General features: G+C 38.3%; 1 protein-coding gene and 1 non-coding gene across 3 annotated transcripts in view; both read right to left on the bottom strand.

The window, feature by feature from the left end:
* The window catches only part of GRB10 (growth factor receptor bound protein 10), a 176,256-nt gene that overhangs the window by 114,586 nt on the left and 42,703 nt on the right, over positions 1-18,967 (bottom strand). For both annotated transcript variants that reach the window (XM_049777476.1, XM_049777477.1), the window contains one exon: positions 9,018-9,111. In XM_049777476.1, the coding sequence (XP_049633433.1) occupies positions 9,018-9,111 (94 nt within the window). The remainder of the gene's footprint in view (positions 1-9,017; positions 9,112-18,967) is intronic.
* Positions 8,141-8,247, bottom strand: LOC126015151 (U6 spliceosomal RNA). The gene has a single exon (XR_007498044.1). It is a non-coding gene; the product is annotated as a U6 spliceosomal RNA (small nuclear RNA).

Raw genomic sequence — 18,967 nt, 5'->3', positions numbered from 1 at the left:
TCTAAGAGGCTACATACATAGCTGTCTGATACTGTTTGCGTCTTCGGAATCACCGTCTTTGCTGGCTGAGCAAGGTGATGTCCTGGGTTGATTTTCCATTATGACCTTTCCAGTCTGATGGGGTTTGCTATGTGTTGTGGTGTGCTTTACTGGATGAAAAAAATATGTGCATCTGAGGCTTTGAAAAGACTGTTAAGAGAAATAACTAGAACAAAAGGAATATTCTATCTTTTCTGTCAGTTTTTGGGACATAGATGATGTTGCTCAGGGATCATGACTCCAAGGCAGACTAGAGTGACCATATGTGATGTCGGGGACTGAACTCGAGTCAGCCACATGCAAAGGCAGGCAGCCTACCCACTGTACCGTCGCTTCTGCTCCCAAAACAATCTGTCTTGACTTCTTTCGACTTCCCTAACAGCTGACATTCTTTACTAATTTGGTCTTTTCCACTTGGCAAGCAGACCATCCAATAATATACTAAAATAGTCTCTTCCCATTCCACTTTCTGTTTCTCTCCTCTCACACTGTTACCAGGAAGAAACACACTCATCAAACATACTTCTACATGTTAAGATGCATAGTGACAATTGTAATTTTGTTTGGGGAAAAAAAATCAGGAGAAGGTACTAAAATCAGAAGAGAGGCGTTGGGTTTAGAAGCACTGTCAAAAATCAGAACCAGACAGCTTCTCCTGATTCTTGATGTCAAATGCTAGAGCAGCTGTCTTCATTTGAACCCAGAAGTTTTCCAGGGAGTACAGTGTTTTTTGCTCTATAAGATGCACCTGACCATAAGAAGCACATAGTTTTAGACAAGAAAAACAAGAAAAAATAATGCAAAGCAAATGGTGTATTAAAATATTTAATAAACTATAACAGAATAATAAGTCAATCATGTTAAGTGAACAGCAGTCAACATGACATTAAGAATCATTGTGACTGTCATTAATAAGTGGAGAGAGTTTAAGTTTTGAGGACTCTTCTAGTTTTCTGGGAAACCCAAGAACTCCTCATTGCTAGTGTCAGCATTCGCTCCATGAGACACACAGACATTTTAAATCCCTCATCTTTTGTGTGTGTCTTATGGTATGAAAAATACAGTAGGTTCAAAGAATTGAAAAGATTTGACTGTAATATATCCCCTTTCCACACAGATGTAGCCATGAAAACATGCATAAGTGAAGACTTTTGGAACCTGAATGACTTGAAACTTCTAGTTTCTTCGTACACCTGATCTCAGAAGTACAGGCTCAACTGGTCTAAGTTAAAAAAAAATAAAACTGCTAAACTCACAGAAACCTCACCCGAATCTCCTGTCTCAAAAATACTGTCAAGAAAAAAACTAAATTTAGAATCACAAAATTATTGAGCAATTCCACTGCTCAGCATGTATCTGAAATAATTGAAAGCAGGAACTCACAAAGTTGTGCTCATCCATATTTTTGTTTGTTTGTTTGTTTTTGAGTCACACCCAGCAGTGCTCAGGGGTTACTCCTGGCTCTGTGCTCAAAAATTACTCTTGGCAGGCACAGGGGAGCATATGGAATGCTGGGATTCGAACCACCATCTTTACTGGATCAGCTGCATATTAGGCAAATGCCCTACTGCCATACTATCTCTCCAGCCCCAGGCTCACCCATATAAATTAGAGCAATCGTCACAGGGACCAAAAGTAGCATAGATGGAGGGATAAACAGAATATGCTATAGATGTACAATCGAGTTATTATCCAGACATAGATATTATATGCTACAATCATGATAACATCTGAAAACAGTATATTAAGTGAAACAAGTCAGATACAAAAGGAAAACATGATTCCACTCATAGGAAGTAACTAGAAAGAGAAAAATTCATAAAGACAGAGTAGAATAGAGATTATTAGAAGTTAGAATATTATTGCTCAACAGGCAAAGAGTTTCCATTCAGGAGGATAAACACAATTTTTTTAAATGCTACAGATGGGTATACTTATATAATACTGGGAATTAAATTAATGACACTAAATCATACTCATAAAATGATTAAAATGGCAAAATTTCATAGCATTCCTATTTTTCCACAATGAAACATTTTTTAAATGTTAAAAGTTATTCCAACTCATACAAAGCCACCTAATCCCAAAGGAAAGCAAATCCCTTCCTGCAGTGTGTGCTAGAAAATGTGTGAGGCGTTTTTAGCAACTGTCACATAAATAAGCTGCTTATATTAGGGTCCAGGTTTCTTTAAAAGAAATAAATAATGGAGAGACATAAATCCTCTTTGTCAGACAGAAGCAACAGGTTAAGGAAAGTCACAGCTAATCTTGTATTCTAAATATCAGATCCCTTGTAAAGAACCAGGTCAATCCAAGTCAAATGCACCATGTAAACCTGAGACTTAAAATGCCTGAAAACAAGGATGCAACCAAGAACAGCACTTTGTTCTTTTCAGTCCCAAACTATTTTGTTTAGAAGAGGCCCTGTGTTGAATATTGACTGAGTCTAGGCCTGTACAATAAGGCCTAACAATGTAGGGAGGACATGCACCCAAAACTTAGGTGCCCATGGGCCATGTAGATTCTGGCCTGGACAGTGGCTAAGAAACCCTGGAAAGTCAGGACGTTAATTTGCATGCATTTCAATCTATTCATTTTCTTAAATTTTTTTAAATAAGTGGTACTACTCACATATTCCCACATTTTTCTAAAAAACTAAGAGGAAAGGACTAAAGAAAGGCCAGGGGCCAAGTGGTCTCGAATGCACTGGCAGGGAAATAAATAAGGACAGAACTAAATATCCAAGCTGAAGTCAAAGACAACAGAATCAAGGGACCTAAACGTTAACCATCTAAACTCAAAAGGGCCTGTTACACTGGCAGGCCAGGAGGCAACAGGTGATGGGACAGGATGCACTTTGGGGCCATTGGTGGAGGGAGGGTTCAGAAGGACCCTGTAAATCACAATTGTCTCAATAAAATAATATTTATAAACAAAGTGGTAATACTGGATCTAGAGAGTACAAAAGTTAAGGTGCTAGTCATGCACACAGCTAACCTTGGCTTGACTCCTAAAAACTGCTAGGAAAGACCCCTTAGCATATCACCAGGAATAAACCTGAGGTGTCCCTTAAAATCTACACCCACTCCCAAAATAAATAAATGACAATACTAATATTTTGCGTGTTATAGGCATTCCAATATTTTTCCCGTGTCAACATGTGTCTGTTTTGAGACTTGTATTCATGATGTACCATAGCATCATTTTTCCTCTATTATTTCCCTAACCCTAACCCTAAGACTGAATTAGGCAATTCTTAATGGAGATCATGGTCTCATGACTCAATTATTATCATTCAAATAAAATGCTTATTGAAATTTATGGAAATGATTTTAAGCAAATGAGGTTTATTATTCAAATGAACTGTCACTATTCTTGACATAATTGTTTAATGCATGTTTACCACTTTTGCTGATGGATGAGTGAAATCAGTGGCTGTGGGTCCCAGTCAGAATCTAGGCCACCCTGTGCTGGAAGACCTTGGGTCTTGTCTCTTTGGAGTTTGCCTGACTTTCTCTGCGGAATTTAGATCCCTAAATGAGTGTGTGGCTTTCTTTGTGGAGCATCTACTCTGGTTTCTTGAGCTTTTTTTAATTTTTTTCTGTATTTTTTTTCCGTATTTTAACAATAACATATATGCTTTCTCATGAGAGACCTCATAAGACATCTTGCTTCTGACAAAACCAAGGCTTCTGCTCAGTTTGTTCTTCCAATCTGCCTCAACTGTTACTAGGTTAGGGACCAACTGGTAAGACACACACAAAAGTTGGGAGATATTTGGTTGTACCTGTATTATATTTAAAAAAATAAAACAAAATACTATGCTCACTATTTCAGTATGGAATCCATGAAGATGAAACAGCATTCCACTTAATATATAACTTTAGTAACTTCTTTTATTATTGTTGTTGTTGTTGTTTGTTTGTTTGTTTTGGGTCCACATCCGGCAACACTCAGGGGTTACTCCTGGCTCTGCACTCAGAAATTGCTCCTGGCAGGCTCGGGGGACCATATGGGATGCCGGTGATCAAACCAGTGTCCATCCCGGGTTGACAGCATGCTACTGTGCTACCACTCTGGCCCCTATGTTTTTGGTTTTGGGGCCATACCTGGTGGTACTCATGAATAATTCATTGCTCTGTGTTCAAGAATCATTCCTGAGGTTCATGGGGATGAGAGCCTGGTTGGCAGTGTATAAAGCAAACACACTACCCACTGTGCTACCACTGACCCCCAGCTATCTTTTATAGTGTTAAGCAATTAACTGAATTTAGTCCTACATTCCTTTCCTTTTTTTTTTTCATTATTATTCCTGTTTTCCATTGTACAAGAGTAGAGTTGAATGTTAAATGTTGGTTTCAAATTACTTCTGCCAGTTTGAAGGAACGTGGGTTCATTTAAAACTTTTCTATACAATCACATCTTTTACTTATTAGCAAAGATTCAATTTATTAATTTATTATTAAATTAATTATTTAATTAATAGTTATTGATTTAATTTCTTGATACATGTTTCTTGCCTTGTTTGCTCCCATGTTCTAATGACGATGGAATTTTATCCAGACCTGAATAACATTTCCCCATATATGGTGCCTGCTTTGATACCTTTTTGATAAATACATTCTGCCAGTTAACAAGTTTATTTTAATACCGAATTTATAAGAGCTTTATTGTTCCACATTTTTTGTATTATACGTGCAATTATTGTATTTATTTTTATCTCCATTCACAAGAACATTATTTTCCTACTGTCTGTCTGGGTTGTCTGTCTAGGATAGCCATCACCACAGATATTCTGGCATTTTCAGTTTGGGTAGTATGAGAAAAGTTATAAACATCAAGCGGCAGGATTTTATGAAAACTTAGGTTTTCAATTCCTCTAGAAAATCCAAGGAGGAGTAGGACTGCTGAATTATTGGGGGGGGGGGAATGCTCAGTATTTTATTTTTATTTGTTTTGGGGGGGGGGTCTTTTTGGCCATACCCAGTGATGTTCAGTGGTTACTCCTGGTTATGGCTCAGAAATTGCTCCTGGCTTGAGGGACCATATGGGACTCCGGGTATCAAACCCAAGTTCGTCCTGGGTCAGCCGCATGCAAGGCAAACACCCTACCACTGTGCTATCCTGCTGGCCCCTGTGTTCTGTGTTTCAAGAAAGGACCGAACCATCTTACAAAGTGGCCTTATTATTGTTTCACATTCCAACCAGAAATGGGAGTTTCTGTTGCTCCACTTCTCCAAGCAGCTGGTGTTGCAACTCTGTTTTTTATATTCTGGCAATACATTACCTTCTTCCCTCATATTTTCACTTTACTGGCAGAAAGGTATTCACAGTTTTCCTGTTTAATTTTTTCAGCACCCAAAAGTGGTTTTTCCATGAGCCTTTTCCTCTTTATGTTTGATGTGGCTGATTTTGCAAAGGACTGAATTTCTAGTTGTCTTACTTCCCTCACTTCCATTTACTGAAACTTTATCAGCCCAATAATTCTGGGTCATAATTTTTATAATTACTTTCCTCTAATTTCTTGGTCTTTACTTTTTGCTTTTATAATTTTGATTTTTTTCTTTAAAATTTAGAAAAGATTTTAAATGTCATATTTAACATTATATAACCTTTTATTTTTTTTCTTTTTTCCTTTTTATTTTCTCAAACTCAAGAGTGGACTAAGGGTGGTGTATTTGAAAATTTCCACACATGTGTTTACATGTTTTGTTTTGAATTTTTCTGCTAACTTCTGATTTAATCACACTAGGTCAAAGATCATGGCTTGCATGAAGTAGATTGCTTAAATCAGTGCAGCATTCCATATATGGGCAACGTTTCTAGAAGTTACACTAATTTTAGAAAACAATAAAAAAAATGTTGGGTACAGGGGATTTTGTCTATTAACTCAAACCTGTTAAAACTATTAAAAATACTCATAGTATACTATTTGCTATGTTATTTGACATCCATTTATGGCTATATCCTATTTTTCTGATTAATTTTGTGCCACTAAGTATATACCATTTTAGATTTTTATCTGCTAGGTTTGAGTAAAGACTATAGGAAAACTAGTTTAATAAATTAATCGCTATCACAGTTACACAAATATTTTAAATATCTAATAATTATGCATTTTTCCAAGATATTTTCCCAAGTTATATTATGTTTTTCCTTTGAGTGGGGATGACTGAACTCAGTGAATAACCTCAATCTTCAAAATACACATACTCTGGATATCTTGTTATTTTGTTTTATATAAGCCTTATTTGAACAATTCATATGGAATAAAAATAAAGACATTTTGCTTATTTCCTTGCACATTTTTGTTAAAGTTCTTTTCATTCTCACATTTCTTTCTATAGCAGAACTTATTAATTCCCTTATTGAGAATTTCTGTTAACAATTTTCTCAACCTTTTAAAGTTTTATTTTACTTTCCCTAATAATTGATGTGTTGGTATAGTTTTAATGAGCAGTTATTTTGCACTTTGAAATACCAATATTACCAAGCGTTCTGGCATTCGCGGAGCTTAAGTCTGTTCCCAGTTCATTGGTTGTTACTATGGTAAAAAATGTTTTCTCCCTTCAGATTTTCACTTTGTTGCTATCTGGACCAAAGTGAAATGCCTTTAGATATAAGTTGATATTCATCTTTCCTTTCATTTTTCAGGGTATAGTTTGTGTGCATGTCCTTCTTCAGAACTGGTCAATTCTCTGAGCATCTCCTCAAAATAAGCCATTCTAATCTCATCTATCCATCTCTCCTCTGGATTAATTAAGTGTGGGTACTTAATACCTTGTCTGTATTTTTCCACTTATCTTTATGCTGTAACCAAGGAGCTCGAGTCTATTATTTTTTTCAAAATGCCAGTAACTTCATCAAAGTTCAAGTTCACCATGTCTAAGGGACTCTTTCTCAGTCTACCTGATGTGGCCTAAATTCTTCCCACTGCTTTGAATAATTTCTCCAAATTACCTAAACTTTAATAATAATAATAATAACAATAATTTCTCACCCTTTCATGGATATTATGGGTTCACTAATCCCCTTGAGGAACACACACACACACACACACACCATCCTCCCACACCTCTTCATTGTGTGGTGGTCAGGTGGCTTGCCTCACTGGCTGCCTCACCAAAAAGATAAGCTTCAGTCCTGTCAATCATCTCCACTGTCTGGTCACACATCCACACACACTACTCTCCGGGACCTTCCAGAGCACTGGAACACTCCTCCTGCTCCCGGGTCAACTCATTAACTATGTCCCCAACCAGAGTTGCCAACCACTGTGGAATGGTGGATCTATAGCCTAGTAGGTGTGGAGCAGGCACTGCTTGGTTGTCAATGGCTAAATCAGTCCAAGCCATCATGGAATTAACTTTTGTCATGGTAGTGGAAGGTATTTAGTATTATGGGAGTTATGAACATGAACTGGAAGACTGAGTCCGGAGTGCAGACGCGTTCACACCTTCCTTCAAGTCCTGTTCACCTGTTGATAGATCTTAGACATACGTTTCCATTTCCTCAGTCAAAATAGGAACTCACTTTCTTCCAATAAAGCTTGCTCAGTCTTGTGCACCCCAAATTACCCATAGTGACACTGATTAGTATGATAGCAAAGAAATAGCTGGCCATATGACACAAAGACACAAGAGATACTTTTAGAAGTCCTTTTACTGAAAATTTTTCCTTTTGGTTATAGGTATTAATAAATCTTCCTAGGAACCACAAACAGATTATTTTAGTTTTACACAGAGGCCATTTGTAAGCAGTAATGTGTAGTAAGTTTAAGCTTTATTTTGTTTGTTTCTTTTCATGCCACAACATCCGAAATGCTCAGGGCCTTAATTATAGTTCAGGTATGACTGCTGATGATGTTTATGGGCTCATGTATAGGACCAGGGATCAAACTTTGGTCAACCATGTGAAAGGCAAGTACTCTAACTTCGGTATTATGTCTCCACCGTAAGTTTAAGATTTCTAAGTCTTAAAGCCAGTAACAACAACAACAATGAAGATCCTCTTTCCCATGTATCATCACACTAAAATTTTCTGAAGATCCTAAAATGATGCTTTGTTTCATGAATATTCACATCTTTTTTTTAAATATCTCTTTAATATGGAACACTTCGTGAATTTGTGTGTCATCCTTGCGCAGGGGCCATGCTAAACTTCTCTGTATTGTTCCAATTTTAGTATATGTGCTGCCGAAGCGAGCACGAATATTCACATCTTGAGAAGACTTTTCATAGCTGGTCCCATGTTCTATTTTAACTGAACATCCTCTTACTCACTAAGCCATTGGAAAAGAAAACCCAATTCCTACTAATTAAAACCTAATTCCTACTAATTTCAATCCTACAAACTTTTGTACATAAATTCTAAAACCATAACACATAGCCATGGGGTCTGTTTTGGTTCCATCTCTTGGTCAATCCATTTCCTTTCCTCCATTAAAGCTTGCATTCAGAGAGACATTAGAGTAGGGAGGATGCTTGACTTGCATGCTATTGACCAAGGTTCAATCCCCAGCACCAGAAATGTTTGTCCGAGCATGGCCAGGAGTAATCCCTTAGAACTGAACCAGAAGTACCCTGAGCACCATTAGGTATAGCCCCAAAACCAAACAACAACAAATAGACTTAAATAACCAATACTGGCATCCACTTGAGTCCCTAGCTTTTTCTTTCTATCATAATCCCGTAAATACGTAACACAAGGAATCTTAAAAAATTATTAGTACACTGAGAATCACACTCTACACTCACCAATTCTACCACCTTTGAGACTTTCTCTCCACCAATGTCCCCAAGTTCCTTCCCACTCTACACCCCAGTCTGCCTCTATAGAATTTGTTCTCAAAGGGGAAAGACAGGCCAACATTAGAGTCTTATTAAACCTAGAGACCTAGAACAATTTTCAAGAACAGTTCTGGCATAGCTGCAAGGATGGGAGGCTACAGAGTCACTGGGCTTCCTGAAATCTCTTACCTTGCTGATTTGCCAGGCGGACGCCCGGCTGTCCTTGGAAGCCAGGTCCTGCCAGGTCACATGGACTATGGGGCGAGGTTTGTTCCACCTGGTCCTACAAAAGAGTGGAAGAATCCTGGTCAGAAAAGAATTTCTATCAGTGTTTCTACACAAGCCCATCCCAACATCACCCTTCTCTCGCATCCTTCACTCTCTTCCAATTGACTTTGGAGATTTTTAAATGATAGCTTCTTTCAAGAACTATGCAAAAAAAAAAGTGCATCACGTAAAATACATACAACATGCTTGGCAATGGAGAAAAAAGAATTATATTGCTTTGCCTGAATGGCATCTCAAAAGAAATTATTCACCACTGCTTCGGTCGCTAGACATAATTAGCACTCCATGACATACATGCAATTTTCTGTAGCAAATACACATAAAGTCTTAGGTGGACTTCATCAAACTTGGTGTTGAAAACTCCCAAAGACTATTTGATAATTTGCATTTCCTCCCACACACTCAAAGTATAAGGAGTTCAATGACTTTTTTAGACATGGTAAAGACAACAACTTAGGCAACAGGTAAAAACAACAATATTGCAAACCAAACTCTACAACGTCTAGAAAAATACTTTCATGGGATTATAAGAAATCAAGAAAGGTAGGGCTGGAGCGGCAGCACAGCTGTAGGGCATTTGCACATGGCTGACTCAGGTTCGATCCAGCATCCCATATGGTACCCCTATCCTGCAAGAAGCAATTTCTGAGAACAGACAAGGAGTAACCCCTGAGCACCACTGGGTGTGGCCCAAACTCAAACAAACAAAAAAAAATCAAGAAAGGTATTTTAAAACATGGTGCTTTAAATATGACTGTGCTTTGAATCAAAAGTTACAAGTGAGATAGAGTTCTCTAACCAAGTCAAGAAATCACTGAATTTTTCTAATGTATATCTATTACCTCTGACATTAGAAATACTTAAGAACTGTTCCAAGATATAAGATTTCCAAGTGAAACCTATTATAATTATTAAGAATTCATCATTACTGGGCCAGAGAGATAGCATGGAAGTAGGGTGTTTGCCTTGCATGCAGAAGGATGGTGGTTCGAATCCTGACATCCCATATGATCCTCCGAGTCTGCCAGGAGCGATTTCTGAGCATAGAGCTAGGAATAACTCATGGGGGCTGCATGGTGTGACCCGAAAACCAAAAACAAACAAACAAAAAAAGAATTCATCATTACAAATCGCAGTACAACATCTTCCCTAATCTACACACAAAAAATCTCTGGGTATTGCCACTCTATGTAAAACATTGCACATTCATCAGTGTTGGGGAGGATGCTAATCTCCTCTCCTCTATCTCTCTAGTCCTTACAACTGAAAAATAACCCAAAAGTGATTAGTAAGAGAATATCAACATATAGGAAAACAAAACTTTTCATTTGCTTATCCCAGGTAGGTTACACAAGTCTCTGGAAAGGAGAAAATTAATCTAAGAGAGAAAAACAGAATAAAAACTTATGCATACCTGGAACAGACTATGCAAACTGTAATGTACCAAGGCTTCCCCCTACTTTCTGACTTCCACAGACAAGACCTATTATATTTTTCATACCATAAGAAACACTTTTTCCCCTCAAAAGATGCATCTCACGCAGAGAATGCCTCCTGGAGCTGAAGCCTGAGTGCAGGGGAGGAGAGTCATAATGTCATAATGATTCTTAATGTCATGTTGACTGTTCACTTAGCATGTTGAAATACTATTCTGTTAGAGTTTATTAAATATCTTAGTACATCATTTGCTTTAGAATATTTTTTTCTCTTTTTTTTCACCTAAAAACTATGTGTGTCTTATGGTCAGGTGCATCTTATAGAGCAAAAAATACGGTATCTCTTCTCTTCAGTGAGAGAGAAAATCAAGTAAAAACAAATAAAACATATTCTTGGGTTTCTATTTTTTAATTCACTTTCATTCAAAATCATGACACAACAATCAGGTTGCCTTTCTGTGACTCAGCTATGCCCAGTACATGGACTTGCCAGCTGAGTTTCTCATTCATCCATGAGCTCATCACACCCCAGCAAGGTTGTATGCAACCTCCTAGCACCTCGCAGGGCACCTCAAGGTTTAGAGTCGCATATATTAAAACTCAACAGTCCCACAAACTTGAAGAAGCCTATGGACTTCAATTAGCAGTTGACTGCCTGTCCCTACTCAGAGGCTTCATTAGGCACTGTTTATGAGAGTACAGGAGATTGATCTGCTTTGTGGAGACAGCCCACTTGAAGTAGGCCTGAGCTACATGCGTAGGGTTGGTGGGGTTATGAAACGTGAGGAGCACTGTATGGATTCCAGCCAATTCTGATCAAACACATCCCAGAAAGATGGTGCTCACTAGCATGGCACTGGGGATATAGTGTTTTTCACTTGGTTTTTTCCTTAATGAGTTACTTTTTTGAATGGTCAGATCTAATACCCAAACCAACGTCAACAACAATAGAATCAAGAGACCCAAACTGCAACAAGCTAGACACAAAAGGGACCTGTTACACTAGCAGTTCTGGAGGCTAAGGGTGGAGATACGAAATGCATGCTGGGAAGAGTGGCGGAAGAAAGTCAACACTAGTGGTGGGAATGGCCCTAATTTACTGTTACTATGTGCCTGAAATTCAACCTTGACAGACTTGTAATTCACATTGGTTTCTATAAAAATATTTTCTTAAAAAGTTACTTTTTTGGTTTCTTAATCAGAAATCTCACACTTTCCAATCACAAAGCTCCCCTAGTAAAGAAGACTGTAGACAAACAAATATGAAGTAGGGAAGGAAATGAGCAAACAAAACCCTATTATCTTGGGCACAGAAAAGGTCCGTGTAGGCTGAATCAGCTGGAACAGACAGCCACAGAGATTCTACATTCTCTTTTCCAAACAACGTTATGTTGATGTCACAGAAAGGATAAACAACAGAAGGCCTGACCAGCCCCAGATGTCCACAGATACCCTGTGCTACCAAAGATTTTATGGCCAAGTTATTGCATTTATCGAACATATATTGTATCTGATCATAGGTAATGATGCCCTAAATGCCTGAAATACACTTTGCTAGATCTTAACTTTACCCTAAAAATGACAGGTCACCCAATAACCACTTCTTTTTTTTTTAAATTAAATTTCTTGTATAACACTGTAATTTACCAAGTTTTTCATAATACAGTTGTTGCAGACAAGAAATGTTCAAACACCAATTCCGAAGCTGCTTCCACATTCTATTGTCAGTCATGGCCTCCCAGCTGTCTCTCGCCCCATCTCAGGTTCATCGGCCAAGAGAGGGACTCTCTGGTCCCTCCTACCAACACTACTTTTCCCAAACAGTGTAGATGGGTTAGCCTACAGTGAAAGACATTTCAATTTATATCAGATATTTCTAGGCAGATTGGACCAAGCACTCAATTGAACAAATCAGTGAATTATTTGGCAATATTTCTATCATACACATATAACTTTGCATGTTTAGGAAACTAACCTCTAAAGCAGATATCTATAGCCAACTTGTATAAAATCAACTTAATAGATCACTTTTTTTTTCAGGCCACACCCATTTGATACTCAGGGGTTACTTCTGGCTAAGCGCTCAGGAATTGCCCTGGCTTGGGAAGACCATATGGGACACCGGGGGATGGAACCGCGGTCCTTCCTTGGCTAGCGCTTGCAAGGCAGACACCTTACCTCTAGCGCCACCTCGCCAGCCCCAATAGATCACTTTTTTAAAACCACCTGAAACTCCAGCATTCCCGCCCACCAAATACAAATAACAATGAGAGAGATAAGAGAACTAGACCACAAAAACTTCCAAATACTTAAGAAAAAAAATTGAAGAAGGCCTAAGGATATGGAAGAACATTCCATGCTCATGATTGAAAAATCAATATCATCAAAATGACCATCTTACCTATACTACTATACAGATTCATTGTAATACTATTCCAATTCAGATAACATTCTTTAAGGACTTAGAACAGCCGATTGTAATGTTTGTTTGGAACCATAAAAGACAGAATAGCCAGATCAATACTTAAAAACAAGAAACTAGAAGGCATCTCATTACCTAATTTTTAACTCTACTACAAATCCATAGTGATCAAAACAGCACACTACTGGAACAAAGACAGACTTTAAGACCACTGGGTCAGAATAGAATATCCAATGACAACCCCCTAAATATATGCTCAATTAATCTTTGACAAAAGAGCCAAGAGCTTGAAATGGAACATAGACAGTCTCTTCAATATATGGTGTTGGAGCAATTAGATAATCATGTATAAGAAATTAAAGATTGATCCATATTTCATTCTTACACAAAAGTCAATTTAAAGTGGATTAAAGACCTTGAGATTAGACCTGAATCCATAAACTTCACTGAGGAAAACATAGGCAGAACACTCCAAGACTTAGACCTCAAAGAAGTCTTTGATGATAGGTTGCCTATGGCAAGAGCTATAGCACCAACCCTGAATAAATGGGACTACATCAAACTAAAAGGTTTCTATATGGCAAAAGAAACACAGGATAAAATTAGAAGACAGATAACAGAACAGGAGAAGATTTTTGCACTTAACACATGAGATAAAGATTTGGTATTTAGGATATATAAAGTAGTCAAAAGATTAACTCCACAAAACATAAAAAGCTCATAAAAATGGAAAAGAAAATGAAAAAATACTTCTCTAAGGAAGACGAACAGACATATGAAAATTACTTATTATTAGGGAAATCCAAACCAAGACAACAATAAAATATTGTATACCAGTGAGGATGACACATATCAAAAATAATGAGAACAATCTGTTGGTAGGCATGCAGCAAGAAAGGAACTCTCATCTACTCCTGCCCAACTCCTATGGAAAACAGTATGCAGGGCTCTCAGTATACTCAAAACTGAGCTGATATGACCAAGCATTTTTCCTTTAGGTTTTCTATCCCCAGGACAGACAAATATCATCCAAGAAGATATAGGTACACCCCTACTCATTGCAGCACTCAGTACAATGGCCAAGACTTGGAATTAACCCTAGTCCAACAACAGACGAGACGAATGGAATACTACATAGCTGTAAGCAATGATGTAATCCTGTGACTTGCAGCAACATGGATGGAACTGGAAGATATTATATTAAATGAAGTAAGAATAAGGATAAACACAGAATGATACAACTTATAGGTGGTATTTAGAATAACAGCATGAAGAAATGCAAAGATCTAAATGGTAGCTGTCTCGAATACCATTGGCTCCAGAAAATGAAAGATACTGAATTGAAGAGAATCACAAATAAGGACAGGGGCCAGGGGTCAAGTGGTCTCAGGTGCACTGATAATGTTAAAAAAAAAGAAAGGACTGAGCAATATTTCTTCAACACCCCCTTGTAATTGATTCTTTACCATGTTACCCCTTTCCCTACTTAACAAACTCAGATGTAATTTTGGAAATGTAAATCATAAAGAAATATATATTAGCCTAAATTTTTTGATAACAAGGCAACAACATTCTCTTGAATGTGACCCTCTTATACAGAGAGAACTAAACACATTAGAAGTCATTTGGTAAACTATTTTAGGGGTTTTGTTTCCAAGTGAAAATACAAGAGATTATTTTAATACCTCAATAAATATTTTTTTTCAGATCTAAACTTTACTAACAGGGACAGAGCATATAGTAGAATGGGTAAGGCACTTGCTTTGCATGTAGCCAACCCAGTTCAATCCCCACATCTCATATGGTCTTCTGAGCCAGTGACTTCTTTTGTTTGTTTGTTTTGTTTTTGTTTTTGTTTTTGTTTTTTGGGACACACCTGGCCACGCTCAGGGGTTACTCCTGGCTGTCTGCTCAGAAATAGCTCCTGGCAGGCACTGGGGACCATATGGGATGCTAGGATTCAAACCAACCACCTTAGGTCCTGGATCGGCTGCTTACAAGGCAAACACCGCTGTGCTATCTCTCCGGCCCCCAGCCAGTGACTTCTGAGTGCAGTGGCAGGAGTAACTCCTGAGCATCACCAGGTGTGACGTTAAAACAAACAAAAAAATTTAAAAACCAACAAATATTAAACCTATGCTGGTAGACCTCTCCAATTATCGGCAAATCTCATATATCAGTTTTACCCTTTTGTGCATTAAATTTAGTTCACATTTCTAATGACTTGCTTTGGATCCCTAGAAACTAAATAACTAAGCCAAAGGTTAGGTGAATTTTGTCAAACTTCTTGACCTAGTTTACCCTTCCACACAAATAGCACAAAACTGTCTATTGCATAATCTCCAAGGCAAGGAGTTTAACTGTTTTTTTGTTTGTTTGTTTTAAATTGCATTTTTTTTTCTTTCCAAACCCAGAAGTAAACAGCAGCCTTACCCTGTGGCTTCCACTTGCAGGTCTTAAACACAGAGATGCAACTTTTTTTTTTAACTTTGACAATCTTTGAGTTTGTCTTTCTTCTTTTTCATTATCCCCCTTGACAGCCAGCTACACCTTGATCTGGTGCTCAAGGCTGGAGGACTTTTGCAACCAAACTTCTCTATGAATGAAGACTCCACAAGGAAGCAACAAAATATGTGGGCCAGCAAGTGGGTAATGATCCATAACAGACTGCTGTGGGATGGATTAAAAAATGTGGGATGGATTAATAAAAATCAACCATGAAGGATAAAGCAAAATGTGAAGTTTAAGGATGTGTAGCATCCCATCAAAGCCATCATCCTGACGGATGTGACCTTCTGAGACACTGGGCTTGCTTCTTAAGACCTTCATGATAAGCTCTTTATAGGAAATCAAGTTAGGTGCATACCTACAATTGATACCTCCAGCATATTTATCTTTTGATCTAATTATATTCTTCTTTGATAACCAAATTTTTTAAAATTTAATCATTATGAGATACGCAATTACAAAGTTGGTGGTTGCGTTTCAGTAATAAATGTTCCAACAGTCATCTCTTTCTTCACAAAAGTGTAACTCCTATCATCAATGTCTCCAGCTTCCATCTGTCCTGTTGCCTGATCCATGGTAGAATCTCTTCTCTCTCTCTCTCTCTCTCTCTCTCTCTCTCTCCTCTCTCTCTCTCTCTCTCTCTCTCTCTCTCTCTCTCTCTCCCCCCCCCACCATTATTTTTTCCTTTTAAGGGCACTGACATTTGCAATACATTACTGAAAAGGGTATCATGCATATGACTTTACCTAAACTTCCTAACATGGGCAAGCCCATTCTTGTCTTTGGGTATTAGCCTCATACAATAATTGTATATTGATATATACATATTATAACCTATCTGTTCTCAGGAACTTTGGTTGTTTCCAAATTCTGAATATTGTGTACAGTGCTGAAATAAACAAGGAGTGTAGAAGCCTGTCCTACACTGTGTTTGGGGGCATAAACTAACAAAAGTAAGCTTTCCTCTAAAGTTGAGTGAGAACATCACTATTTGGTGGGTTTGTTTTTTTCTTTTGGTTGAACTTTTTGTATTGATTAAGGTTCTGTGATTTACAATATTGTAAATGGTTGTTTCCTGTATTTCCCCCACTTACCAACTCCCTTCTTGAAGAACCCAAATGCCCCACTCTTTCAACACTCTCCCCCAAAAAATCAGTTGAGAAGATCAGGAAATACATAGTAAGGAGGGTTCTTGCTAGGTTGTTTTCCCTGGTATTTTCCCTCCAGAAACAGTTCCTGCTTTTCTTTTTTCTTACTGACCCCACCACCAAGTGGAATCACACCAAAGGCAGGAGGCCAATGTGTTGGTAAGACCCTTAGATTGGTCCTCATATTGCCTTCTAATTAGAGGTCTCTTGATTGGTTCCTTTGGTTTTCCTGTTAAAAAGATGTTTCCCCAGTGCCTCCTCATCTGTTTTTTTCCCCTCCCCTTGGGAATGGGCTTGGTTTAATCTCAATAAAAGTTACTCAGAAGACCTGGAGGAGAAGCTGCCATCTTGGATCGTGTTCCACAAGGTGGAGCGACTGGCTTGTGGGTGAACTGCTTGTGGTGTGAGTCTCTGGCCTGCTATTCCTTTCCAACCATGTGTGGATTATCTCCTGCGTCAGAGTTGCTGCCGGACCTGCGTCTCTTGTCCTACCCGGACAGGGGCCATGGGAATCCCTCTTCCTCTCTGTGAATTATGGAATGCACATCACACCCATTTCAGACCCACTGCTTCCCAAAACATGAAGGCTCCAGAGAAGAATGGCACAGAAAATGTCACCAGGTGCACCACCAACTGGTGCTCTAATTTGAAGCAAAAATAGGCACTTTCGATAAAAAGCATTGCAAGGTAGTGCAATAAAATTAATAAAATAAGAAAATTACACCCACTAACATCCCATGCATGTAGAACATCTAATAAATTCTGGCGTAAACTGCTGACACAAAGGCTAGAAAGCGCAGAGGCCTAAGAGGATTACAGCTCAAGAGACCACAGAGTGTTCCCTGGGCAGTCTGAACACTCATCCATATCCAAAATGAAATAAGGCATGTCTGGGGAAGAAGTAGCTATTTGGACAAGAGGAGAGTGTAACAGGAAGCACACACTGCTGGGTAACAAAGGGACCACAAACCTAGAGCAGACCTGGGCCTACCCCTACCTCATCTCCTATCTGTAGCAACTTTTGTATCTTGTGCTTACTAAAGCAAAGTGGCAGTTTCGTGTCTGAGAGGTTTTATAGCAAATTGCCCTAAAAGAAAATCAGAAACTTGGCTTTACTTCCCCATCTTTAATTACTTGTTGTTTAGGGCCACTCCTGGAAGTGCTCAGGATTTACTTGCTGGTTCAGTGCTCAGGTATCAACTTGTGGTGTGGCTCAGGGGGTTGATTATACAGGGTTCTAGAATTCATGTGCCACGAATGCCAACACCTTAATGCTGTACTATATCTGTGTCAAGCTAAACTTCATGAACTATTTTCAAGCCCAAGAAGACAGAAGGAAAAAAGCTCCTTCCTAAAGAGCCATCAGTCTTAACAAATGAAGGTACTGGTTTCTATTTATGTGAATTAATGTTAATTGTAATTAGCACGAAAGAGCCTGGGCCACCTCTTATCTAAGAATAGAAAATTCTCTTAAAAGAAGAAAGCAAAGGACTGGAGAAACGACAGCAGGTGAGGCACATGTTTTAAATGCAGCCAATCTAGGTTTGATGCATATGATGCCCCTGAAGTTCTGCCGGAAGTTATCCCTGAGTCCAGAGTCAAGTGTAGGCCCTGACCCAAAACCAAACCAAAATAAACCAAATGGATGATGTTTTCCTATATAAAGAAAATCACCAAGTTGTCTCAGTTTGACTAAACTTGAATTTGAGGAAACTTGAGTTCTATGTAACTGGGGCATCGAAACATCCATTTCCATTTTTTCCAAGGGGAAGAGAAGTTGTCTAACCTTTCATTTTTTTTTTAAATAATGTGATTGAGATCAAAGTAACACAAAAATCATCTTAGTCTACAACTCAGTAAATAAAAGTATAATTGCATATTTAAACAACTATTCCCGTCTACATTTAGAACATTTCCATCACCCTACTGAAAAATACTTAATGCCCAGAATCTATCAATCTTGAGAAATAGTTTTCCCATAATAAAATGCCTTCCCCGAGTAAATATTACTCCCATCTTATACTGAGCATTCCCACATCAATGGCACAGGTCAGACTAATTGCAATGTGATTGCAAGCTCTAGAGTTTCTACAAAACAACTTGCTAAGTGACTTAGGAGAAAACACTTAAACCGTATTAGTCACCTCATAAGACAGTTTTTGTATGATCAAGCACAGAAAATAGTGGTCAGTAGATATTAATTGCTACTTTATGACTAATTGTACCATCAGCTCTCCCTCCTCCTACATCAACTCTACCTCCACCACTACCTCTGTTGTGTCCCACTATCACCCTTTTCCAACTCTACCACTTCCTCTTCCTGAATCAGCTCAGCCC

Source organism: Suncus etruscus, chromosome 7 (genome assembly GCF_024139225.1).
Source record: "Suncus etruscus isolate mSunEtr1 chromosome 7, mSunEtr1.pri.cur, whole genome shotgun sequence".
Classification (NCBI taxonomy): domain Eukaryota; kingdom Metazoa; phylum Chordata; class Mammalia; order Eulipotyphla; family Soricidae; genus Suncus; species Suncus etruscus.
This window is presented reverse-complemented; position numbering and strand designations above follow the sequence as displayed.